Raw genomic sequence first — 26,827 nt, 5'->3', positions numbered from 1 at the left:
AAATGTACCTGTCCAGCACTCTTTTCCCTTGTAAAGTGTAAAATGTAACTAGATATTGGTGTATATATCCTTTGAAAGATGACTCCTAATCTGCATATTTTCATTTAAATGGAATAAACAGTAATATCGTAATTGACTGATAAGTTTTCCCCATTTAATTTGTGTGGAGTTAAGAGAAATGTTTTAACCTTAACCCACTTCACTACATAGAACTCTGTTAATTAGAGTATAGAATTTATTGGTATACATTCAAAGATACACTACATGTCCAAAAGTATGTGGACACTGGATACCCCTTGATAATTAGGGGATTCGGCTATTTCAGCAACACCTGTTGCTGACAGGTGTATAAAATCCAGCACACAGCTATGCAATCTCCATAGACAAACATTGGCAGTATAATGGCCCATGCTGAAGAGCTCAGTGACTTTCAAGGTGGCACCGTCATAGGATGCCACCTTTCCAACAAGTCAGTTTGTCTAATTTTTGCCCTGCTAGAGCTGCCCCGGTAAACTGTGAGGGCTGTTATTGTGAATTGGAAACGTCTAGGAGCAACAATGGCTCAGCCGCGAAGTGGTAGGCTACACAAGCTAACAGTTCCAAACTGCCTCTGGATGCAACGTCAGCACAATAACTTCATTAAATTAAATAACTTCATTAAGCTTCATTAAATGGGTTTCCATGGCGGAGGAGCCGCACACAAGTCTAAGATCCCCCATGCGCAATACAAAGCGTCGGCTGGAGTGGTGTAAAGTTCGCCGCCATTGGACTCGCTTCACCATCTGGCAGTCCGACGTACAAATTGGGGTTTGGCGGATGCCAGGAGAACGCTACCTGCCCCAATGCATATTGCCAACTGTAAAGTTTGGTGGAGGAAGAATAATGGTCGGGGCTGTTTTTCACGGTTCGTGCTAGGCCCTTTCGTTCTAGTGAAGGGAAATCTTAACGCTACAGCATACAATAACATTGTAGACAAGTATGTGCTTCCAACTTTGTGGTAATAGTTTGGGGAAGGCTCTTTCCTGTTTCGGCATGATAATGCCGTGCACAAAACAAGGTCCATACAGAAATGGTTTGTTAACATCGTTGTGGAAGAACATGACTGGCCTGCACAGAGCCCTGACCTCAACCCCATCCAACACCTTTGGGATGAGTTGGAAAGCTGACTGCGAGGCAGGCCTCACAAATGCTCTTGTGGCTGAATAGATGTAAGTAACCTCAGCAATCTACTGAAAAGCCTTCTCAGAAGCGTGGAGGCTGTTATAACAGCAAAAAGGGGACCAGCTCCGTATTAATGCCCATGATTTTGGAATGAGATGTTCAACGAGCAGTTTTATTTATTTAACCTTTTATTTTACTTGGCAAGTCAGTCAAGAACAAATTCTTATTTATAATGTTGGCCTACCCCAGCCAAACCCTAACCCGGACAACGCTGGACCAATTGTGCGCCGCTCTATGGGACTCCCAATCATGGTCAGTTGTAATACAGCCTGGAATCGAACCAGGATCTGTAGTGACGCCTCTAGCACTGAGATGCAGTGCCTTAGATGCACTGCACCACTCAGGAGCCTTTGTCCACATACCGTTGGCCATGTAGCTTACGTACAATTTCATGACTAGATAAATCCCCTCTGACTGACAATTGTTTTCTATTGGTTTCAACTCAGAGTGGAAGAAAACAGGGAGGGAGAAGTAGTTAATAATATACTCTGAGGTTCATCTAATATTGATGTTACTATTGTATTTTCACTAGTGCAACAATTACAATCCTTATGAAATATATTGCAGTAACATAATAAAAACAGCAATGAGGTCATACTGCTTCTTGTCTCAGATCAAATAGAATTCGAAAGAAGCATGAAGGATGTCTGACTTGGGCTTGTAATGTGGGGAACTTTCTCTGCTCTGTCATTAAAACATATCTTCCTATCACCATACTTCATGTGGGGAGAGTTTAAGATCCCCGAAGAGAAGCCTTTAGAACGTTCTTCAGGATTCCAGAATTATACCGTGATGTTAGTATTATACACAGTACTTTCCTTTAGATTCAATTATTGCACAGCCAAATTCATTTCAGAACTGGTCAACTTCAAGACCATGAAGAACATGACTTTTCATTAAAGTAAAAGGTGCACTATACAATGTCATGCCATGGATGGTTAGATTTAATAAGTGAGATGTAGACACAGGCCTGGCACTACAAGTGGGTTAAGTTTGGCATTGCCTCCTCAAATAGACTCTTGGGGGTGATTGAGTTTTGCTTACGTTGGCAACCCTAGTTCACCTTTATTCCTGGCATGCCATGGGCCTGTGCACGATTAATCCAAAAGTTCAGAAGAGAAACACGTGTGTTGATCAATTCCATTATTAACACACATAGGTAATACCAGCATTCCATCATGACAGCATGACTCAGATATAGAGATGAGGTGAGTTTGAAATGTCAATATGCTGAGTATACACAGACGTGTTGGAAGTGTTTAAGGTGCTGCTGACCTGCTGGAAACAAGCTGATGATGAATGTGACCAATCATATAATTAACAATAAGTAACTGTTTCTTGTCTCCTTTCCCTCTCTCTCAAACATAGAGAAGAAATAAAAAAGTATATTGCTTCAGAAAAAAAGCGTTTTCAAAATATTGTGAGACATTTCATTCACCATTGCTTGGGTTTTTCTAGAGCATTACATAGTCAGTCATAGGTATATTATATATATATATATATACTGAGAGATGCTGTGAATCCAAGAGATAAATTATCAATGAGTTGTGACTGTGATGAATGCCTGTGACCACACGGTGGCGCTGGTTCATCTCCACCATCCTCCAACCTACCAGCAAGGGCCAAAATGCAATACAAGCATTGATGTATTTTGCCTGGGATAGGGGCTGAAAGATCAGTCTGTCACAGTTAACATTAGGTAGTCCAAGGACACAAGCCTCAGGATGTCACAGGGAGAGAGAGAGACAGAGAGATATAGAGAGAGAGAGAGAAAGAGAGAGAAGATATGCACAAAAATGCACACACTCTCCCTCCGTCTCGCTTGCTCACCACCGTCTGGTGTCTTAGGGTAATGTTAGGATGGAGCGGGCAGATGGTTGGATGCAGTCCACTCCTCCACTTAGCGGGGATCATTTGATCTTCCCTGACGTGCTGGAGCCCCCTGCCCCTCCCTCTGCCATCTCACCCCTCTCCGACGTGTCTGCCTTCTCGGAGCCCTCGCCTGTCTTCTCGGACCCCTCTCCCTTCTCAGACCTCTCTTCCTCCTCCACCTCTCCTCCCATCTCAGATCTCTCTGACCTGGCATCTGCGTCACCCTCTGACTTCTCTTTCCTCTCCGAGCGGTCGGGATCTGTGGACGAGGTCGTGGGTTTGTCCCACTTGGCGATCTCCTCGTGTTCAGTTATACTGGTGGTGATGTTAGTTACCCAAGCCTTCAGGTCCTCCTGCAACAGTGCATCCAGAGACATGGGAATGTTAGGGATTCTACAAAACCAAGAAGCAAGACTAGTAATTTTATCAATAAATCAATCAAAATAAGTTTATTTTATAAAGCCCTTTCTACATCAGCGGAGTTCACAAAGTGCTTTACAGCTAACCGGTCTAAACCCCAAAGAGCAAGCAAAGCAGAAGCGAAAGCACAGTGGCCATGAAAAACTCCCTAGAAGGAAGGAACCTACTGTAGGAAGAAACTTAGGAGTTCTGCACAGAGAGGTGGCCTATCTAGCTCTCTAATAGGAGTAAATCATTGATGTTAAGACATTAGATGAAACATGTTCATTTTCATCACAGGCATTCTCACCTCATCCTTTGCATGGAAAATATAGTCATTGCCATCATTTTTCCTGTTGGAGAAGAAAGGAGACAGTCATTGTTATGGAATTACCAAGAGTCTATTCTCTAGTCAGGGATTTTAAAGACACTCAAAAGTTTTGAGGTGAACAAAATAATGATATGCTATAATAAGGAGTAAGTTGGAGTAAAAAAATATCCTCTTCATCAAGCCATACTTGATAACGAAGACATTTTTCTTCTTCTTGTATCCCATGGTGCTATCACATATACAGACGCTCAGGTCGAGTGGGGTTTCTTCATTGTAAGGTGTGGTGATGCTCTTGGCGTCCTTGTAGAAAATGATCTCTCCTTTTGACAACACGCAATACAAGTTCACCCAGGACTTACTGCAAAACAAGAACAGCTTATTGTGCAACATATGCGTGTTTCTTCTTTTTCCCAAAGTGAATTCATAGAGTACGGCAATAGACTACTGTATATATTCTTTAGTAATCTACAGTAACCGTTTAATTATGTGCGGTGTGTGGTGGGGGGTGTTGTGTGGTGTTTGGTGGGGTGTGTGGTGGGGTGTGCATTGTGGTGTGTTATGTGTGTGGTGTGTAGTAGGGTGGGTGTGGTAAAGTGTGTGGTGTGGTATGTGGTGTGTATGAGTCAGTGGATAGCCCACCTGCTGGGACTCTTTTGCTGGCCATCAAAGTCGTGTTTGCGGTACAGGAAGCCTTCGTTATGGGCAGTGTGTGAGGGCGGCAAGAGTTGCGCTGGACTCTGGGCTGGAGCCGAGCGAGAGCGCCGCTTCTCCTCAGGCTCTTTGGGGCGGGGTCTCCTGCGGGGTTTGGGGCGGTCTCGGGCGCGCGGGCGCTCGTAGGTCACGGGTGCTGAGAGGCTGCTGGTGGGGCGGTATGTCTCCCCTCTGGCCTGGAACAGACAGGAGAGAGGTGTGTCATTCAGAAATCCGGCCTGTGTGGCTTAACAAACTGTATCTTCACTATACAAAAACTAAATATAAAATGTGCACCAGATAAATTTACCAAAATAGGAAATACTGTTAAATCCATGTGAAATAACTTACTTGTGCTGCCTCTCTCTCCTGGGCCTGCTCCACAATCTCAGCCATTGTGGTGGCTCTCTTCTCTCTGCAATGAGACAGTTTCTGCCATGAGTCACCCAAACAGGGAATATAATCAAAACCTTCCAAATCAAAGCTTTTGGATCACAGTGGACATTGCTGACAAGACACAACTGTTTTTGTAATGAGCATGTGAAATGAGTTGCCACAAAAACAGACAGCACAGGGAATCACTGCTAAGGCTATGACCAGGCAGTCCTGGACTCACGTTGAGCGTTTGTCAGAGCCTTCCTTGGCTGACTCCATGTCGCTGGAGTCGTCCTGCTTTGGTGTCCTCGCCTTCCCACTGCCCTCCTGCTCGCTGGACGACTGCCTCTCCAGGCGTCGCCTATAGCGCTCCTGACGCACGATCATTGGCAGCTCGTTGAGCCGCGCCTGGATCTCCTGTTCACTGGAGGTCTGGCGGCCCAGCTTGTACTCCCTCTCCCGCCGCAGGTGGTCCATCTGGGGGTCGGAGCGGCTGCCGCGGGGGTCCCTTTGAAGCCTGCCATGGAGGAGCTCCAGGCCGGACTCTGGCCCGATCATGTCTACCATGGGGATGTCCCCAAACTGTTCCCTCTGCGCCCTGCTGGCCTCCAGGAGGGGGTTGACAGCCTTGTGGATATGGTTGATCCTGGGCTGCATGCAGTCGGCTTTCAGATGCTGCCACGCATATGCCATTTTGGGGTCCATGACCCCACCGCTTTGAGGCAGATAGCTAGAACTACCCTTACCTCCACTACCTTGGATTTGCGCAAGGTACCCTGAACTACCCATACCCCCACTACTTAGATTTTGTGCAAGGTAGCCTGAGCTACCCATACCACCACTATTTTGATTTTGCGCAAGGTACCCTGAACTACCCATAATTCCACTACATTGGTTTTGCGCAAGGAAGCCTGAACTACCCATAACCCCACTACCTTGGTTTTGAGCCAGGTAGCCTGAACTACCCATACCACCACTGCTTTGATGGTTTTGAGCCAGGTAGCCTGAACTACCCATACTCCCACTACTTAGATTTTGTGCAAGGTAGCCTGAGCTACCCATACCACCACTGTGTTGATTTTGCGCAAGGTAGCCTGGACTAACTATACCCCCAATACTTTGATTTTGCGGCAGGTAGCCTGAACTACCCAAACCCCCACTACTTTGATTTTGCGTTAGGTAGCCTGGACTACCCGTACCCCCACTACTTTGATTTTGCGGCAGGTAGCCTAGACTACCCATACTCCCACTGCTTTGATTTTGCGGCAGGTAACCTGGACTACCCATACCCCCACTGCTTTGATTTTGCGGCAGGTAACCTGGACTACCCATACCACCACTACTTTGATTTTGAGGTAGGTAGCCTGGACTAACCATACCCCCACTGCTTTGATGGTTCAGTCCAAGGTAGCCAGAACTATCCACTGGCGGGAGGGCAGTCTGATGGTTCACTCCAAGGTAACTGGAGCTGCTGTCCACACCTCCACAGGCCTGATGGTTTAGCCCAGGGTAGTTAGAACTCTCCAACCCCCCGCTGCTGCTCTGATGGTCCAGTCCATGGTAACTGGAGCCATTCATGACAGGAGTGTAGCTGGCCATGGTAGAACCCAACCTCTGGGATGCAGTGGAGGCAGAGGCAGCCATCCCTAGACTAGTCTGCTTGGGCCTGGGCTCAATATGCAGCTGGACCGTCTGCCTCAGCAGAGTTGAGGTAGCAAGGGGAAAGGTCGGAGTGAGGCAGGACGATGGGAACATCCTCCGACTGGAGAGTGGCATTGGGGCAGGCTTGCTGCTCTGTTCTTCTCTCAGCTTCTCTGCCTGAAAGTCAAGATTGCAGTGAAGAGTAATGAAAAACATAACAGCAAAACAATTATCAGGTATAGAGTTGGCAAACTAGACTGGACAAACTGTACTTAAAATACCTTTTTTGTCTTGTAAGCTATTTAATCAAACGTCTGAACGAAACCCTTTGACTAAGAAAGAAAACAAAATCCTAACAGATACAGAACCAGTCAAAAGTTTGGACACACCTACTGATTCAAGGGTTTTTCTTTATTTTTTTTAAATGATTTTCTATATTGTAGAATAATAGTGAAGATATCAAAATTATGAAATAACATATATGGAATCATGTAGTAACCAAAAAAGTGTTAAACACATCAAAATATATTTTATATTTGAGATTCTTCGAAGTAGCCACCCTTTGACTTGATGACAGCTTTGTACACTCTTAGTATTCTCTCAAATAGCTTCATGAGGTAGTCACCTGGAATGCATTTCAATTAGCAGGTGTGCCTTGTTAAAGGTTAATTTGTGGAATTTCTTTCCTTTTTAATGTGTTTGAGCCAATCAGCTGTGTTGTGACAAGGTAGGGGTTGTATACAGAAGATTGCCCTATTTGGTAAAAGACCAAGTCCATATTATGGCAAGAACAGCTCAAATAAGCAGAGAAACGAAAGTCCATCATTACTTTAAGAAATGAAGGTCAGTCAATCCGGAAAATATCAAGAACTTTGGAAGTGCAGTCGCAAAAACCATCAAGCGCTGTGATGAAACTGGCTCTCATGAGGACACTCACAGGAAAGGAAGACACAGAGTTACCTCTCCTGCAAAGGATAAGTTCATTCATTTACCAGCCTCAGAAATTGCAGCCCAAATAAATGCTTCACAAAGTTCAAGTAACAGACACATCTCTGTTCAGAGGAGACTGTGTGAATCAGGCCTTCATGGTCGAATTGCTGCAAAGAAACCACTACTTAAGGACACCAATAAGAAGAAGAGACTTGCTTGGGCCAAGAAATACAATCAATGGACATTAGACCGGTGGAAATCTGTCCTTTGGTCTGATGACTCCAAATGTGAGATTTTTTGGTTCCAACCACCCTGTCTTTGTGAGACGCAGAATAGGTGAACGGATGATATCCGCATGTGTAGTTCCCACCGTGAAGCAGCGAGAAGGATGAGTTGGACCACAGAGTGAAAGAAAAGCCGCCAACAAGTGCTCAGCATATGTGGAAACTCCTTCAAGATTGTTGGAAAATAATTCCAGGTGAAGCTGGTTGAGAGAATAACAAGAGTGTGTAAAGATGTTATCAAGACAAAGGGTGTCTACCTTAAAGAATCTAAAATCTAAAATATATTTTGATTTGTGTAACACTTTTTTGGTTACTACATGATTCCATATGTGTTATTGCATAATTTTGATGTCTTCACTATTATTCTACAATGTCGAAAATAGTGAAAATAAAGAACAATGAGTAGGTGTGTCCAAACTTTTGACTGGTACTCTATGTTAGATAACAGACATAAGCAAAGACTTAAGTAAATCTGCTTTGTCACCAGACAGTGCCAACAATGATGAGCCAGTGGTACATTACAGTAGACTGTCTGTATCTATCTAAAGAAGAGCTTACATTGGAGAGCTGTCTCAGTGAGCTGAAGCGCTCCTTCCAGGTAGCTGCAGCCTTACGGAAGGCCTCGTGGCGGAGGATGAGCTGCTCCACCTCGTCAGTCTGAGCCTGGGCCTCTCCTACAGCACCCCCAGCCTGACTGGAGTTGGAGCTAGAGTTGATTAGCGGCTCCTTGGCCTTTAGCCAGGCCTCCGCCTTCACCGTCTCCTGGGCATACTGGAACTGATCCTTCTCTGTAGAAAAGAAGAAGAGATGGGCATGCGCAATTCAATAGTTCTTATTGTAACAAAGTCTTTTAAAATTAACCAAAGCTCATATACTGAACACATTTATGCTGAATGGGCATGAATTTGTCTCCCACTGACATCCATGAATGATTTACATGAAAGTTACAGGTGGTTATCTCAACTCTAATGCTAGGTCAGGGTTCCCCAACTGGTGGCCCAGCGGGCCAGTGGTTTTATTTGGCTCCCCAAGTTTGCTGAGCCAAAAGTAATTATATATATAAAAATATATATTATTTATTTTTTGGGGACATAAAAGACTGTAAAACAACAGGAAATCAGCTCCAAGTGATTTACATTTTGGATTTCTGATCCCAAGTATTCCCACACATTCTAGAGAGAGAAGTGATCATATACAAATTTAAGCAAGGTTTGAAATTATTATGTTTTAGTCAAATATTATATCTGTTTGGGATTATTGTGACCAATTTGCAGTGTAAATATTATTTGTAATTATGTTCCACTCAAGAAAAAAATGGCTGTACTGTTTTGTAACGTGTCGTCTAGTCTAGTCACGTTGAAATAATTGTTGAAGCACACACACACACACACACACACACACACACACACACACACACACACACACACACACACACACACACACACACACACACACACACACACACACACACACACACACACACACACACACACACGCATAAATATTCATAGTGAAAGCCATTCGCTGAGGCACGATCTAAAACCAGTACTTCTCTTGAGCACGAGCCCTTCCTTCCTTCCATATAAAAAATTCTGCAGTGCTGCCTGAGAGCTCTTTGTGCTCCCTCCACAGTGCCTTACAGTGTAGTGAGTCACTCACTGCGCTGTAGCTTTTCCTGGTGTTTGTCCCATCTCTCAGAGAGATCCTTCTGCTTAGCCAGGAGTGTGTCCAACTTCTCCTTTATCTGTGGAGAGAGAGAGAGAGTGAGAAAGAGAGAGACGGGGTGCATTCAAGATTATAGGAAATGTAACGTTATGACAATTTATCAAAATATTTTAAGTCAGTCTTGACAGAGAATCTCATTCATCATCATATGAGGTTAATTGATACACCTCCTTACGCACATCATTGACGACACACTTATACAGTATCTATTGTTCTTTTTTAGTTACAATAACACTGCATGATTGAAATATGGTTTTGCTGCATTGTGTGTTGTGTACCCACTGGGCACAGATGTCAGTTCAACGTCTAGTATTGATTTACATTTGGTTGAGTTGTCAAATATTTCAACATGAAATCAACAAAAGATGTCACGCCATTGGATTTAGGTTAAAAGTTAGGTGACAAAAATACGAAATGCCCTTATGTTGATGACTTTTTACAAATCCAATGAGTTCTCCATGTCATCACATACATTATTGGGGTTGATATGATGTGGAAACAACGTTGATTCAACCTGTCTTTCTGCATACAGTGTGTTGTGTTGCATGTGAGGCTGTGTGGTTTTGCTGCATAGAGTGTTGTGTTGTTTTGCTGCATACAGAGTGTTGTGTTGTATGTGAGGCTGTGTGGTTTTGGTGCAAACAGTGTGTTGTGTGTGATGCTGACCTCCTCAGCTGCTGGGTTGCCTGCGGCCAACAGGATCTTTCCCAGCTCAACACACTGTTGTAGGGTCTTGCTGCGGCCGTCCATCTTGGCTTTCAGCTCACCATGTTGTTTCATCATCACCTCCGCAGAGGACGAATCCCTGGCAGATGCCACCCCATAGGACCAGGTCAGACAGGAGGGAAGCACACCATGCAAATGTCAGAAAAGAAGAGTCCAGTGAAGAGAGGGACCTATTACCATTGTAACACCATATCGTTCCGGATCGAACCATACTTTCTTGTGCTGGCTTGGATATTTTATTTTCAAGTCGTCCTTTCCAGCATGGTTCTAGTAACTATATGGTGGATACATATTGAAAACATGCCAGCGAAGTACAGGCTGGCCCGGCTTAGTTCAGTAGTATGTAAAGTGTATGTGTGAAATGTTAGCCAAGTGCCTGGTTAGTGTACTGAGAAACTAGCTGTAGAAAGTAGAGTAAATGAGCGATGTGAACATCCTGTCATACATAAATTAGAGGAAGAATCAGGACTACTTAAATACTGTAAACAAAAACTGAATGGCAGAAGACATTCAGGTCAAGGTGGCTAAGCGTTTTATTTTTAAACTAGGCAGTAAAGAGAGCGTTATTGCATAACATGAATGGGACCATACACCCTACAGTATGTGCAAGCCAAGAAGGAATTAGCTCAACTAGGGGTACTGAAATGGAATCTAAAATAGAACATTACATATACATTACAGATACAGTTATTTTTTACCCGTAAATTAAGCAGAGCCTATTTCTCAAGTCAAGTATCAGAGGTATGAGATTAACAAAATGGCTGACAATTAGACTTCAGTTCAGGTAAGGAGACCTTCAATTACTTACCTGGGGTCGTCCCCTCCAATCTGTCCCATGATGCCTTCCATCCACATGAGATGCTCACGCACCACTGAGAAGAACTGGACCTTGTCTGTCACCGAGGTGACCTGCACGCGACTGGCCTCACAGGAAACCAGCAACTCCTTCCATGCTGACATCACTTCCTGTTCCTTGCTCATGATGGCCTCTGCCTTTTCCCCGGCGTAGATGGCCCTCAGCTGGGCCGCGTTCTCCTGCAGCTGCCTTACCTGGAGTACCACACAGGACATGCCTCTGTCATCTCAAATCATTTGGTCGTCAGTTTAGTTTACAGCCAAGTTAATCAGGTGTGCTAGCTAAGGTTGAGGCAAAAGTATGACTCGAGTTCGTGCACAATATCTTTCATCTTTGCTACTGTGCGCATAATGCTATTCTGTTTACGGCTCCACTGTGTATCTTGGGGTTAACATCTGTAACATACTTATGCCCTCCAGGATAATTACTTATTTGACTGATGGGTGTTAGAGGAGATCCAGAGAGCATTGATGTTCCTCAAGGTCATAGAGGAATTTACACTCACCTGTGAGACAAGCAGCTGGAGGGCGTGCTCAAAAGAGCGCATGAGCCTCTGCAGCGTGGCCGGGTTGGCGATGCTGGCTTGGCACGCCCTCACCTCTGGTAGTTGCCTCATCTTCCCAGCAATCTGAACCAAGACCTACAGCACAGCACAGCACAGGACAGACAGCATCATCACCATCACAAGACCCTCAGAAATAGTACCTCACACATCAGGATAATGGCAAGACCACAGTGTCTACACTGTCTACGGTCTACCAGCAGCTCGAAACATTACGCTGTCTGATGTTATCTAATATATATCCAGCCGAGCCGTACTAGGGTTATTTCACAATTGTACAGGGAGGTCAGGCCTCTCTGCCTAGCTCTGTTTCCCTCTGCCTACATTTATTTGGATTCAATTGGTTTCACTTAAACATTTTGGTTAACGAGGACCTTGATGTTGATTTGGGGGCCTATGTGCCCCGCCTAGAAAATAATCTTGTGGAAACACTGAGCTATACCTCTTTGCAGTCGGTGAAGAACTTGTGCAGCTGGTATGATGCTGTTAGCATCTGCCCTCGGGTTTCCATGAGCTCCAGTAGGTCGGCCCATGACTCGTTCAGTCCATCCTTCCACTCAGCGATTGTGGCCGCGTCCGTGTGGCCGCAGTCTATCATCTCGTTCACCATCTTATTCACCTGCTCCATCCTCTGTTGGCCTATGCTGTTGGTCTCTGAGCAGAACTTGGTGAATTTTTCTTGTAGCATCTGTGTGAGAGAGAGACCAAAATAAGCTTGGGACCAAAGTTATAGAGGGCATCATATTTCACATTTTCATTTCATTGATGCTATTTTTATTGCATTTTGTTTTGTCTCACTCAGTTCTGTGTTTATGGTGCACTTGAAAACTCAAATACTCACATAAAATTATGTTTATTGAATAAACACATGACAATGCCATTTGCCAGGGACTGATTGTGAACATGAATCATCAATTGACTGATTGATTGCCTGACTGATTGATTGACAGACTGACCGTGACATCTTCCAGGTCTTGGCCCAGCTCAGTGGAGCTGGCAACGGCCTCCCGCTCAGTGATCCACTTCTCTAACTCCTCCACCTCTCTGTTGAGCTGGTACATCCAATACTGCTGCTCCAGTTTGGTCTTCCTGTGCTCCACCATGTCCTTCAGAGACACGTACAGACGGTCTATGTGGGACTGCTGCTTGGTGATCCCCTCACTGCCACAGAGAGAGGGGATATTGAGGGTGATGTTTACACAGTAGACAGTAAGAGAACTGATCATTCACTGACATTTTGTAGCCTATACAAACTGAGATCATTTTATTTGCTCCATGGTCTATGGTAAAATTCCACTAATAAATTAGCCGTTGTTTGTGGGTATCATTGAAGGATGTGTTTAGATCTAGTCTGAGCCTGAGAGTGACTGTCAGTGTGTCTCCTCGTGCCTGTCTGGGTGTGCCAGTTCCAGCTGCCTCTGACACTGCTGGGAGAGCATGCCCACTGTCTCAGCGTAGTTCTCCACCATCGCCTCCAAGGCCAGGTGCTCCTTCAGTAGCTGCAGGGTGCTTGCTTCGTCCTACACAAGAGGGACCTCATATTAGGGACCAAATCCGTGTTCACAGATACATACATTTTACAAACAAACCATCACTCAGATGTAAATTGTTTGTAAAAGAAAGGCACAGCAGACAAATGATGGTAAAAGTCCTCCTGGAGCACTGTGCACTAACCAATGGGCCAGTCTCTTGCCCACCCTCAGTTCAGTCTCATGATACAATGCCAGCAATACGTACCATACCCTTCTCCTCGCTGATGAGGTGCAGTTTCTGGCCTGCCAGCCAGGACTCGACTTTGGCCGCCTCGCTGTAATACTGCTGGGCCTGCAGCACCACATCCAGCATCACAGTCCTCCTCTCCGCCTCTAGCCTTAGCACCTCCCAAAGCTGACGCACGTGCCCTGCCCCCTCGCGCACAAAGTCCACCTCGGGGGTCCGCAGAGAGGCGATGATCCCCGCCCGGTCCAACACCTCCTCAACCCGCGCCCGGCGACCCTGCAGATCCCTCTGCAGCGTCTGACGGACCAATAAGAGACAGGGGTCATGTTCAGCTGGAAGAAAACGCCTCCAAACAGAGTGAAATGGGAGGTAGTATCTGGGAAGGTACTATCGTTTTCCTTCACCACAAATGTGTGGCGGTGTTCTCTACTGAACACAAAAATGGTTTAGTGTTGTGGGGAGTGTAAGGTCTGAGTTGAGCAAGGCTAGTGATTGAGTTGATACTGTGCTGTGAGCAGATAGTGTTGTGTGCTTGTATAGAGGTAATCTGTCTCTCACCTGGTTGATCTTGACATGCTGCTGAACACTCTGCAGGTTGTTGCCGTAATCCTTAGAGGAAGCCAGAGGAAGCCGCTCCTGGATCCACAGCTATAACATCAGCAAATTGTCATCAGTGACTGTCTGTACATACCTATCTCATTGATAGGAGAGCCTGGTGGTTTAATTGATCAAGGATGGGAGACATATTAAACCTTTGGCCACATAACATAAGAAACATTTAGAAAAACATATTAGAGACCTTATGAGGCTATAGGATAGAAACAAACTGAATATATGGATAGATTAAGTTATGCCAGGAAGAGAGGGATAGATAGAGAGTAAGAAAGGCTGGAGGCACAATGGAGTAATGAAGTGTGTCAGTCACTCACTATCTCTTCCTCCAGGTCCTGGGCGACCTGATGCATCTCCTTGGAGGCCAGCAGAATGCGACGTCTCTCCTTCAGGGGCTCGATGAGGCGCACGATGCGGGTCTCCACCACAGCTGGCTGCTCACCCCCTTCTCCTTCCCCGCCTTTCTCCAGGCTGCCTCGCTGGGGGAGGCACACCCCCTGGAAGGACCCTAGTTCCCCTACGTCCTTGTACAAGTCCCCCATCTGAGACTGAGGAAGGCCAGCCCGAGAGAAGGAAAGGTCATGTTAGAGCTAGATGATGAGAGACTGATGCCCCAAACACACAGCACATGGGCTTGAACAGCACTTTCAGCTATTTTCTTATGTGTGTGTTGTGTTTCAACGTTATGTAATGGGTTAGACGGCTTTAAGAACAAAGCATACGGTGCATTCTTTAATGTCAACCAACCTAGTGGCTGGTGGGCGGGAACTTGGCACAGAAAAATCACAACAACGGCTTCTATAGCATTAACAGACAGTAGAATGGATTGTAAAGATTACATAAACTCATTGAAAATGTAGTTGAAATCGTAAATGTAGTCTCCATGTTCTGATATAAGTTGTCCAAAGCACAAAGTCTTTGTCACAAAATATCTGCCTTTAAACAAAAAACATAAAAAACAACCTGTAACAGTAAACAGACACCACAGGAGGTTGGTGGCACCTTAATTGGGGAGGACAGGCTCGTGGTAATGACTGGAGCGGAGTCAGTGCAATGGTATCAAATACATCAAACACATGGTTTCCAGGTGTTTGATGTCATTCCATTTGCTGTGTTCCGGCCATTACTTTGAGCCGTTCTCCCCTCAGCAGCCTCCACAGATAGACACCTGGAATTTATGCAGCTGCTCATTGAAGGTGGGCAGATGGTGAGCCTGCTCCAGCTGAGGGGGCTGTTTCTCCAGGCCAGAGAGCTGGTGGTCCAGGTCTGAGTAGCTCTTCACCACCGGCTCTGGCTTGTTGTTCTCAAACAGAGCCCGGGCCTTGGCCTTGGTGGTGCTCTCCAGGTCCGTCCAGCACTCCCTGATCTCCTCCAGCTTCTGCTGCACCACCGAACGCAGCTCCGGCTTCTCATCGATCAGTTCCTGACCCTCCTGAAGGTACATAAAGGAGCGAGAGAGAACGGTGGTTACATACAGTCTCTGCACTACCAAAGTTATTTTCTTAGTTTTAGTTTATCCTAACTACTGTCATTTACATGGCCAACAATTCATTTCACTGTTTGTATGGTTAAATATAAGCTGAGGTAGTTCAGTTGATATGCCGTTTTTTAAAATCATATACCATTATAGTAACGGTAAAGGCACCCTGCTGGTACTGTGATAAAATCAAACTCAGATGTTAAATAAAGTAATGAACAGTCGGATTTCTCAACTGAGAGATTTCATGGTTCTCTCCAACATGTACACTAGTATAATGTCAGCTTTCCCTTGGAGGGATGTTACTCACTGGCTGTACTGATTGTTGCCTCATTTAGTACAGTATGCTGAAAATCTCTCAGATATAGGCTACAATCTCCATACAGTACTACTCTTTAGTGCATAATGGCAGAAAATATGAAATGATTAAACCCAAGCCTAATATGACCAGATCTGACTAACAAAGCATAGTGTGAAATGTGCAGGATGACTGCAGCAGATTGAAACATAGACAACGTTTCATGGCTCTCTATTGCTGTCTATGCGTAGGGGGATTGATCTTCCGTAATGTCATACTTATGTTCATCGTGGCCATTTAAAGATGCTTGGTTGTAGGGCAAGCTTTTCAATCAGGTTGATTTTAGGTTGATTTTACATGAATTCCAATGAAAATCATCCTGTGTCTGCACACAAGTCTACAGTGTCTCAATAAAAGGCTATGGCTCCCAGTCATTCAAAGCAGAATCCTTTGAAGTCACCACAGAAAAGCACAGCACTGTCTCTGTTTAAAGTAGTGCTGAGCAATTAATGCTTTTTGAGGTCGGTTCAGTTTCGGTTCGATTACTAAAAAACAATCGCGGTTTTTGCTTTCGCTTTCAATTATGTGGGTTGAATGCTTTAACAACACATAAATAAAACAATCAAGTCCCATGGTGGTAGTGACTGCCCATTACTGCTTATCACTTATTAACCATCATTTATTCACATTACTTTAATAAAATATTTCAGTTGTGTATTTTACATTTGTTTATTTGATTACTTTATTATTTAATTCCAAGTCATCCCATTTCTATAGAACTGCTGCCTACGCTGTCTGACAAAATCACAATTTTGTAGTTCTTCAAAGTAAAAAGGCATACTTTTATGACTGCTGAATGCCAACTATCAATCACTTAGATCATGTATTTTCAGGTGAGATCGTGAAGCAGCAGCTGCTCTCTATATCCCCTCACTATCCTGGATTCTTCTCTCTTCAGTAGCAGGCCTAAAAGAAATAGACTGGACAAGTAGACGAGCAATAGATTATGGTCATTGTAGTTAATTACCCATTATTTATTTATTTATTTATTTTATGCACTAAACTATGTAGAATATTGGCCTGTTGGAAACTACAACTCCCTACTACATCGCACAGTTCAGGCTGGATATGAGTTATCTCTAGAGAAACTGCAATGTGCGGATTGAGCTCACACAAAAAAACTGAAATAAATGGAATCCAAATAATTTAACCGACGTCAGTCAATTAGTTGTTTAAAAACAGAGAAATAACCCGATCACCACTAGTTTAAAGGTCATGACCCTAACTAAAAGGTTGTTTAGGAAAAAGAAGACAAATACCTTTTGAATGAACAACTGATGTTATGTCTGGTCAAAAACACCAAGACAACCCCAATTGTCACATCTTTTGTTCAAACTCTGGGCTATAACAAATGTGTGGTTAATTTATAATCTTGGTCCCTGAATCTAAGTCAACACATGAGCAAGGCTACAATGGCCCAAGAAATGTCAAAAGGCGTTTTTATTTGGACAGTGGAAGCTAGAACTTTAATTTTGCTCTTTGCTCCAGAATTTTAGATTTGAGATCAAATGTTTAGTATGAAGCGACAGTAAAGCATGTCACCTTTTATTTGAGGGTATTTCCATACATACACTATGTATACAAAAGTATGTGGAGATCACCGTGTAAAGCTCGCCACCATTGGACTCTGGTGCAATGGAAACGCTGTCTCTGGAGTGATGAATCACGCTTCACCATCTGGCAGTCCGATGGATGAATCTGGGTTTGGCGGATGCCAGGAGAACGCTACCTGCCCCAATGCATAGTGCCAACTGTAAAGTTCGGGCTAGGCCCCTTTGTTCCAATGAAGGGAAATCTTAATGCTACAGCATACAATGACATTCTAGATGATTCTGTGCTTCCAAACTGTGGTAACAGTTTGGGGAAGGTCCTTTCCTGTTTCAGCATGACAATTCCCCTGTGCACAAAGCGAGGTCCATACAGAAATGGTTTGTCAGTGTGAAAGAACTTGAACACTTTTGGCTGTTGAACCTTTGGGATAAATTGGAATGCAGACTGCGATCCAGGCCTGATCGCCCAACATCAGTGCCCGACTTCACTAACGCTCTTGTGGCTGAATGGAAGCAACTCCCCGCAGCAATGTTCCAACATCTAGTGGAAAGCCCATGATTTTGATGTTCACAGAACAGGCGTCCACATACTTTTGGTCATGTAGTGTATCTGTTTACTGTTTGGACACTTTATGTATCTAGTCACCCCATTTGAAGTTGCCATAATTATTTTGACAAATTCACTTATAGTGTATTACATTTAGTTAAAGTAACTGTAACTGTTTTAAAGTCGGTGAAATCCCTGAGCGGTGTCCTTCTGCTCCGGCAACTGAATTAGGAAGGACGCCTATATCTTTGTAGTGACTGGGTGTACTTCATCATGCTCAAAGGGACATTCAATGTCTGCTTCTTCTTTAAAAAATGATATACCAATAGGTGCCCTTCTTTGTGAGGTATTGGAAAACCTCCCTCTTCTTTGTGGTTGAATCTGTGTTTGAAATTAATTTCTCGACTGAGGGACCTTACAGATAATTGTATGTATGGGTCACAGAGATGTTAGTGTTTAAAATCATGTCAAAAACTATTATTGCACACAGAGTGAGTCTAACTTATTATGTGACTTGTTAAGCACATATTTACTCTTGAAATTGTTAAGACTTGCCATAACAAAGAGGTTGAATACTTATTGACTCAAGATATTTCAGCTTTTAATTTTTATTAATTTCTAAACATTTCTAAAAACATAATTAAAGTTTGACATTATTGGGTATTGTGTGTAGGCCAGTGACAAAACATCTCAATTGAATATATTTTAAATTCAGGCTTTAACACAACAAAATGTGAAAAAAGTCAAGGGGCGTGAATACTCCCTGAAGGCACTGTAACTTCAAATGGGGGGATTAGATACATAAAGCGCTTTCATTTCTAAATGGTATAACAGAGATATATTTGAAAATACCCTCAAATAAGGGGTGGCATTCTGTACTGTCGCCCCATATAAAACACTTGATTTTAAATCCACAATGGTGGTATAGAGCCATATTAAACATCTTAGCTTCACTTTCCAAATAAATACATAGGGGAGTGTAGATGTGGAGAGAGAGATCAAAGATTGTGGCGTTTTCCTTCTCTCTCTGTGTATGTATGTATGTATGTATGTATGTATGTATGTATGTATGTATGTATGTATGTATGTGTGTGTGTGTGTGTGTGTGTGTGTGTGTGTGTGTGTGTGTGTGTGTGTGTGTTTGTGTGTTTGTGTGTATGTTGATGGAGCTCTCTCTGTGGCTCCACTCCAAGTCTCCTGAAATAGAATCCGCATGCAAAGTCTCCTCCCATGCTCCGACTGAGAGGAACAGGAGGTGTTTCCTATGACAAGCGTTCATATCAGACGTTTCCTCGTCATCTCTATCAAGGACCACTGAATGTCAGTCAGCCATAAGGAAGCAAAGGGAAAATGTGCAGTGAAACTGACAAAGTCCTGTATTGTACACACGTAGCAGACCTTCAAAACCAAAAGTCTAATAAGAGACCTGCCTAGTGCAATGTTTGTTTTCAAGTCAACCCCGTTTGAAGAAAAGCTTGGATCAAATTGGTCCTTTGTTCTGAATACCTTACTAAATGATAATAACTGGTGTTGCTATCTACTGGACTATTGCAGGGAAATGCATAGTAACCCAGAATACAACATATTTCATCCTGTAAATCTCTCTCTCTCTCTCTCTCTCTCTCTCTCTCTCTCTCTCTCTCTCTCTCTCTCTCTCTCTCTCTCTCTCTCTCTCTCTCTCTCTCTCTCTCTCTCTCTCTCTCTCTCTCTCTCTCTCTCTCTCTCTCTCTCTCTCTCTCTCTCTCTCTCTCTCTCTCTCTCTCTCTCTCTCTCTCTCTCTCTCTCTCTCTCTCTCTCTCTCTCTCATAGGTTTCTCAGAGCAAGCTGGGCCTATCCTGTGGCTTTCATAATGCAGTGCTGCATTTCTCCTCTTGGCACAGTCTCTCTGCTTAACTGCTGTTAGCGCTCTCCCTCTCTCTTTTTCTCTCTCTCCCTCGCTCTCTCTCCCTCTCTCTTTTTCTCTGCCTCTCTCTCCTCCTCTCATAATGCAGAGCCGGCAGAAAGCAGGCTAGGTCTCTTTCTCTCCCCTCTCCCTCGTCTTCACGGACACACAGGGAGAGTGAAGGAAGAAGAGACATCAGTGTGAGGGGAGAGGAAATGGAGAGGAGAGAGAAATGAGAAAGACAGAAAGATAGAAAAAGGAGGAGAGGGAGATATGAGAGGAGAGTGAGGAAGAGCAAAGGAGAGGAGGATGTCAGGGCAATACATTAGACATGGGACCAATACATTCCTACAGTACATACACATATACACCATGTGTATATGGCACGATTGATAAAGATTAGCAAAAAATAATGTATAAAACAAATAACACAAATACTAAGCAATATTGTATGCAAAAAAAAAAATGTATATATTATTTTACACTAATACAATTGCTCATATAAAGACATTTTCTTTAATAAGTAATACTTTTGTTCTCAAAAAGAGAGGTGTCCAAATGATTGGCCACCCTAAACATTATTATAAATGAAATCAAACAAAATCAAATCTCTATTAACTTAAGACATTGAATTGTGGCTTTACATGGCTTCCTGTTTCACTTAAATCAATTTAAGAAGTGTAAACCAACTGGAACAGACATAAACGTTCCTGATAGAGGATGCATGTGTATCTTGTCCCCACGGTTCTGGAGGCAAAGAAAAATCCAAGGGCCAAAGTTGGAGAATTGCAATACTTGGTCCCATCTCGGGGTCACCAAATCCCTTAATTTACAATTCGATGCCACCTCCATGCCAATATGCTCTTTGTAAGGGTTGCCAGAATTTTTTATTTATTAAGAGTGACCAACAAATGTTCACACTGGGAGTTTGCTAAACAGCATTGGATTGGAAACAGGCGCTATGGTCATATTAGACGAATGTAGAGGTTTTAGCCACATAGCAGTGGCAGGTATGTATCAAACGAAGGATGCATATACAGAAAAGAACATCATACCTACTGTAAAATATGGTGGTGGATCTTTGATGTATGGGGCTGCTGGTCCTGGAGCCCTTGTTAAGGTCAACGGCATAATGAACTCGACCAAGTTAATAGTAACTAGGACATTTTAGCCAAAAACCTGGTTGGCTCTGCCAGGAGGCTGAAGCTTGTCCACAGGTGGATCTTCCAGCAAGACAAAGACAATAACCCCAAACACACATCAAAATCCACAAAGAAATTGATAATTGACCACAAAATCAACATTTTGCAATGACCATTTCAGTCTACGAACTTGAACCCCATTGAAAACCTGTGGTTTGAAATGAAGAGGGCAGTCCATAAGGGTAGACGAAGGATATCAAGGATCTGGAAAGATTCTGTATGGAGGAATGGTCTAAGATTTCTCCAAATGTGTTCTCCAATCTAATAAAACATTGTAGAAAAGGGCTCAGTGCTGTTATCCTTGCAAGGGGAGGGTGCACAAAATATTGAAAACAGGGGTGCCAATAATTGTAAAAAAATAACTTTTTGAAATGCAAATACTACTCATGGGAAAAAACTGGTTAAATCAATGCTGTTTCCACATAATTTCAACACCAAAAAACTATGTGATGACATTGAATCAACGTAAGAAATTAATTGGATTTGCAAAAAGTCATCAACACAAGGGTCATTTAGTCTTCTATTCACCCAACCTTCAACCTAAATCCAATGGCATGGTGACATTTTTTGTTGATTTCACATTAAATTCACATTAGTTGACAACTCAACCAAATGTAAATCCAAACTAGACATTGAACTGATGTCTGTGCCCAGTGGGATATGACACTAATGTTTGCTTTGTAGCACCTACAGATGAAACACTATAGAGTATTAAAGGAGGCCTGGGTAAGGCCAAAACATAATTAATATGGCAACTTTAATAAAGTATTTCTTAATTATGCTTTGAGATACAAATGTCAAATATTTGTCAACAATCCTTTGTTTAACGGACTATTCTATGGATTCCATTTTGTGAAAATCCCCAAAATCATGGTCTTCTTTTGTCTGGGTTTCGTGAGGAATCACTCTACATGGCTTCTCAAGTGGGTGTGTAGCAGTGGAGGCTGCTGAGGGGAGAACGGCTCATAATAATGGCTGGAATGGAGTAAATGGAATGGTATCAAAGACATAGTTTTCATGTGTTTGATACCATTCCATTCACTCCATTCCATCCATTATACTCCATTCCAGACATTTTTATGCACCATTCTCCCCTCAGCAGCCTCCACTGGTGTGTAGATAGATTCTAGCTACTACTCTGAGAAACCAAAACAACACCATGACTAAAATTCAGGCTCACAAACCAATATTTAAAAAATAGCTACACCAGACCAAATCAACGGACATGAGATCCTGTCGTCTGCTTATGTTAAACAGTGTAAAATGCTCGAGATGTATAGGTATTTTTGTGTTGTCTCTATGTTTACACAGTGTTTGACCCCTGAGCCATTGGCAAAGCATTGCCACAAGGTCAGCCTTAAGTAAAAACCCAGAGTCCTCTCTTTGCTACAGACAAGCGTCCCCAGGGGACTGAAGAGGCCTCCACAGAGAGAGCTCCAGTTCAGAGGTCCGAGCTCAGTCCTAAGCCTCAGATCAGAGCTCCGAGCTCATGCCCAGCCCCAGCTCAGAGCTCCAAGCTGGGGCTCAGGCCCATCTGCTGAGTAAGTACAGTGGGAGAGCAGAGGCATGGGGCCGGGGCGGTAACCCTTCCAAAAGGACACAGAGTTTTCTAATCGCACCAGGTCGCAGCATAATCTTTTCTCCCCAGTCTCCCAGGTAACGAGAGAGGGAGAGGAAGAAGGAGAGGTGGGGGCCGATTAAGTGATGTTAGCGAGAGTAGCGAGACATGAGGGTCTCTGTAACACTCTGTGTGGGGCTATCAGAGACAGAGCCCTTGAGAAACCCCGCTAGTCAGCCTTGTGGATGCATTCACCACAGACAGAGCAGCCATCTTCTGCACTCCATGTCCACTCATTCGATGTACTGTATCTATCTGGTGTCTGGCATGAGAGGTTAAACGAATAGCCTGACGATTCCGAAGCAGAGCTGGTATCCTTTTTCACTCCATTTTCACTTTGACCAGAGCTGTTGTTCTAGAGTTAGGGCCTCTCTGTGCCACTAGTAGACGTTTCACAGCCATTTGTAGATGTATGTAAATAATAAACAATGCATACTTAATTGTAAGATGCTTTCATCCAAGATAGTAAATCTTACACAGGTATGAAATGTATGTCACTAACATCCGATACTGAATATGAAAGGGCTTTTTTATGCATGTACATATTATAGCTACTCTACAAACCAGCACCGAGTACATCCTTACTCCCAAAAATCAACCATTTAAGAACCAGCTCCAATCCCTACTCTTCAAGACAGAGAGGCATGCCTGTTCAGTAGAACGTTATGTCCTAGTGAACATGGCCCTGGCCTTTCCAAAGATTCGTCAGTGTTGGACGGATGGAGATGAACTGTTTGGTACTACAGCTCCAACTAAGGACATCTCCTCTGACTACTTTTATTCCCTTTTGGATTGATCAGTTATTTCACTGCACCTATTATAACATAATCCAATTTAATTTTACAGCCACATCTAGAATAAACAAAGACGTGCTTATGAAAAGGGCGTCAAACCTGGATCCTCTACAAAGCCCGGTTGGCTTTGGCTGCAGGACAGAATCTTGAGCAGCATCAGGCTCATGAAGGGGGGCCGACTCTTGCATGGTACACTGCATGACACATTTCATGCATGGACAAGCAAGATGGCCATGTGAGCATTCTGATACGTATGGTATGGCGAGGGGCTCTCAGTCTCAATCATTCATTCACCACTTCACGTTTAACCTCTGCTATATCATATTAACATCTTAGTGGCAAATCATTTAGATTTAAATGAAATGTGTGAACAATAACTTCTGCATTTGGATATATAGCAACAGAATCATTTTAGTAAATTAGAGATGATCGAGTTTATCATGCCATAACATTCAATGTAATTTTGGAAGTGAAAAGATAAATACTCTGCTTATGAGCTTGATGAATAAATAATTTCTGTACACCTCTACAATAACAAAACAGATTTACCAGAATGCATTGCAATCCGTTAAATATCAATCTTAAAATGTACGCCAACTGAGGTTAAATCAAGTTCTTGCAAAAAAGCTCAGAACATTTAATGTTTAACGTCAAGACATCTAACTAACTCATAGAGCTTTTAAAATACTGTTATCCACAATAATTAGTTAGCTAGATCCTACATACCATGTTGATCAAGTGCTGTTTTCACATCCAATCTATTGTATTTCTCTCTTGATGAGCCTCAATAAATTGACGCAACAGTGGTCAAGAAAGCATTCAAAAGGGTATGTGGGCTAGATAAGCTAATTCTCACAGTATTGCCTAGCCCTCAATCAAACAACTTGCACTAAAAACTTTTACAAACCACACAGACCATTTCCTGGAATGGGTACATTTATTCTAAATAGACTCTTAACCCTTGTAGATCTGAAAGGATTGGGTATGGCAATTGCTTCACCAGGCCTTCTGATTGGCTGTGTGGAATTTGTGTCATATTACTTACACCTATACCATCCTCCAGTTCCACAGGAGTGCCTTAGGTGTAGGGGCTAGGGGTCATTTTGGAATTCTGGGTTAAATCAACTGATTCAAACATGGATCACCCACATGAGCCTCCCACCAGGCCTCTCTGCAGCAGTGTGGTTCAAGTACGCTTGTTCTTATTGGACAAGTTCAGCTAGTACCTCCCAGTTTCTTCCTGTTTTGAAAAATGTTCTCTCTACTGAACACAACCCAGGTATGGGTTCTATTCACTGTTGACAGCAGTGGAGAACTGGGATGCTGGCATTGGGAATCCCATAGGGCGTTGCACAATTGGTCCAGCGTCATCTGGGTTAGGGTTTGGCCGGGGTAGGCCGTCATTGTGAATAAGAATTTGCTCTTAACTGACTTGCCTAGTTAAGTAAAGGTTAAATAAATGTTTTTGCTGTAGGCCTATCTAGTTACCATACAAACAATTTCCTATTGTACAGAACTACGCTATTAATAAAGACTGGGCGGTATATTCATAAAACAAGGCCATGAATGTTGGCAGTATCACACAGGTTTGAGAGATTGCCCACTTGCTGTTAAGTTGTTCACAGGTTTCATCCATTCTTAATAAGAAATATTTTGAGGAGGAAACACTGCGCAAATAGAATCCAATGTTAGGACGTAGCTGAAAAGGCAATGGAAAAATACCTTTCTTATGATTTACTGCACCATTCATGCAGAAAACAATACGGCTTTCACATTTCTAACCTTGAACTTGAAATTCTGGATGTCCTTAGTAGTAGCATATAAGAAAATGTGTTTACAGTTTACTCATGGCTAAGTAATCAAAATGGAGTAATGACAAAGCCCCCCCCCCCCCCCCAACACCCCATCCACCGATGTGTCTTATCGCCCATCATCCCTTTTACACGCACATACACATACACACACACACACACACTGCTACCCCCCACGCACACACCCACTACCCTCTCTCAATCATGTGCTCACACTACCCTCCCCCAGCACCTTCCATTCACCTGCCCTCTCTGACCTCCTCCCACTATCCTCTCCCCTCCCTTCTCCACTCACCTGCTCTATCTTGGCCAGCCATTCTTTGTTGCGGGCCAGCTCGGTCATGAAGGCCTGGTGCTTCAGCCATTTCCGGTGAAGCTTCTGGGCCTCATCCCGCGCCGTGTCTCGTCCCGCACCCATAAGCATCTTTCCCTTTACCGGCTGTCCCCAATCACTCAGCTAGGGGAGATAAAAATAGCCACCATCAGGGGCCCGAGCCTGAGCCAGCCCTTCTTCTTCTCTTCTCTCCTCCTTTCCCACAGGACGTCCTGCCTCCCTGCCTGGCTCCTCTATGCCAGAGCCACCCACTCCGCTATGCAGGGTCCTGAGTACCTGCACTGTCACAACCCACCCCAACCAGCCGCCCTTTCTGGAGAAAAAAAATCAAGATAAGCACCTCAGCAGCAGCAGGGGCAGCAATGGTAGCTCAAGCCCTTCCGCTGGCTCGCCCCTGGGTCCTCATGCCCTACCCTTCACGGCTCCTGCAGTCCTTCCTGGTGCTGCAGTGCCTGCTAGCCAGTCTCAGAGAAGATAAAAACAATCAAGCAAATAGAAGAAACGAATCAACTACCCAACAGCGCCGACAAAGATCGTCACAAACATCTAAGACTCCTTTTTCGTTGTTTGGGGTGGTTTTTCTTCTCCTTGTCTCCTGAGCTAGAATAGAATCCGGTTGTTAATGGAGGTAATGATGATTTAGCATCTCCACCACGACTCCTTCAGAGAGGGCAAACCTGAGCATCCAGTGATTGCCGTTGGTGATCCCGGACGGTCTGTAGTCCTGCCTAATGATGCCGTTGTTGGGAGGATGAGGAAGAGGTGGAGTGGGAGGAACAGAGTGAATGGGATGGATGCAGAGGCAGTGCAGTCAGAGGGGGAAGATAACATAAGCTGTCCGCTCTTGAAATGCACCGTTGCCACTGCTGCAGAGCAGAGACGTAGCTACCGTACGCATGGGGGTTGGGTTGTGTAAGACGCTGCTACGCTATATCCTCTTCCCAGTTCTTCTTCCTCATGTCACCACACAGATCAGACACGGCTGGTGCATGCTGCTGCAGTCCCTGTCTCTCAGCTACACTCCGCTGTGTGAGAGCGTGTGTGTGTGTGGTGTGTGACGTGTGTGTGTGCGCGTGTGTGTGCAATCACAACCAGCACTGCAGTGCCGGGGAAGAGGGAGAGGGAGGAAGAGAGAGTGAGGAGAGAGAGCGAGTGAGAGAGCAAGGAGAAAGGGAGGAGTGAGAGAGGGAGAACAAGGAGGGAGATATAGAGCTATTGGGAAAGAAGGAGAGAGAGAAAGGAAAAAGAAAGAGAGAAAGAGAGAGAGAGAGAGCCTGCGTCATCCTTCAGTGTCACCAGGGACATGTCTCT

General features: G+C 43.9%; 1 protein-coding gene across 1 annotated transcript; it reads right to left on the bottom strand.

Moving 5' to 3' along the window:
• Positions 1 to 1,449: 1,449 nt before the first annotated feature.
• On the bottom strand, positions 1,450 to 26,571 carry LOC110537450 (spectrin beta chain, non-erythrocytic 4). Its single transcript, XM_021623508.2, has 19 exons — positions 25,478 to 26,571; positions 15,112 to 15,375; positions 14,261 to 14,491; positions 13,890 to 13,979; positions 13,350 to 13,628; positions 13,002 to 13,132; positions 12,569 to 12,773; positions 12,055 to 12,300; positions 11,556 to 11,690; positions 11,003 to 11,244; positions 10,135 to 10,273; positions 9,403 to 9,487; positions 8,302 to 8,531; positions 5,130 to 6,706; positions 4,865 to 4,928; positions 4,463 to 4,710; positions 4,011 to 4,181; positions 3,803 to 3,845; positions 1,450 to 3,446 (listed from the first exon to the last, which is right to left on the bottom strand). The coding sequence occupies exons 1-19, from the start codon at positions 25,604 to 25,606 to the stop codon at positions 3,132 to 3,134; spliced, it is 4,824 nt and encodes a 1,607-aa protein (XP_021479183.2). The 5' UTR covers positions 25,607 to 26,571; the 3' UTR covers positions 1,450 to 3,131.
• Between the last annotated feature and the right edge of the window lie 256 nt (positions 26,572 to 26,827).

Source organism: Oncorhynchus mykiss, chromosome 12 (genome assembly GCF_013265735.2).
Source record: "Oncorhynchus mykiss isolate Arlee chromosome 12, USDA_OmykA_1.1, whole genome shotgun sequence".
NCBI lineage: Eukaryota > Metazoa > Chordata > Actinopteri > Salmoniformes > Salmonidae > Oncorhynchus > Oncorhynchus mykiss.
This window is presented reverse-complemented; position numbering and strand designations above follow the sequence as displayed.

Coding starts and splice junctions, on each gene's coding strand:
- LOC110537450 (XM_021623508.2), bottom strand. CDS start 25,606: ATGCTTATGGGTGCGGGACGAGACACGGCGCGGGATGAGGCCCAGAAG. Junction 14,492..15,111: donor AGCAGCTGCATAAATTCCAG/GTGTCTATCTGT, acceptor GGCCTTCCTCAG/TCTCAGATGGGGGACTTGTA. Junction 4,929..5,129: donor GGCTCTGACAAACGCTCAAC/GTGAGTCCAGGA, acceptor GTCTCATTGCAG/AGAGAAGAGAGCCACCACAA.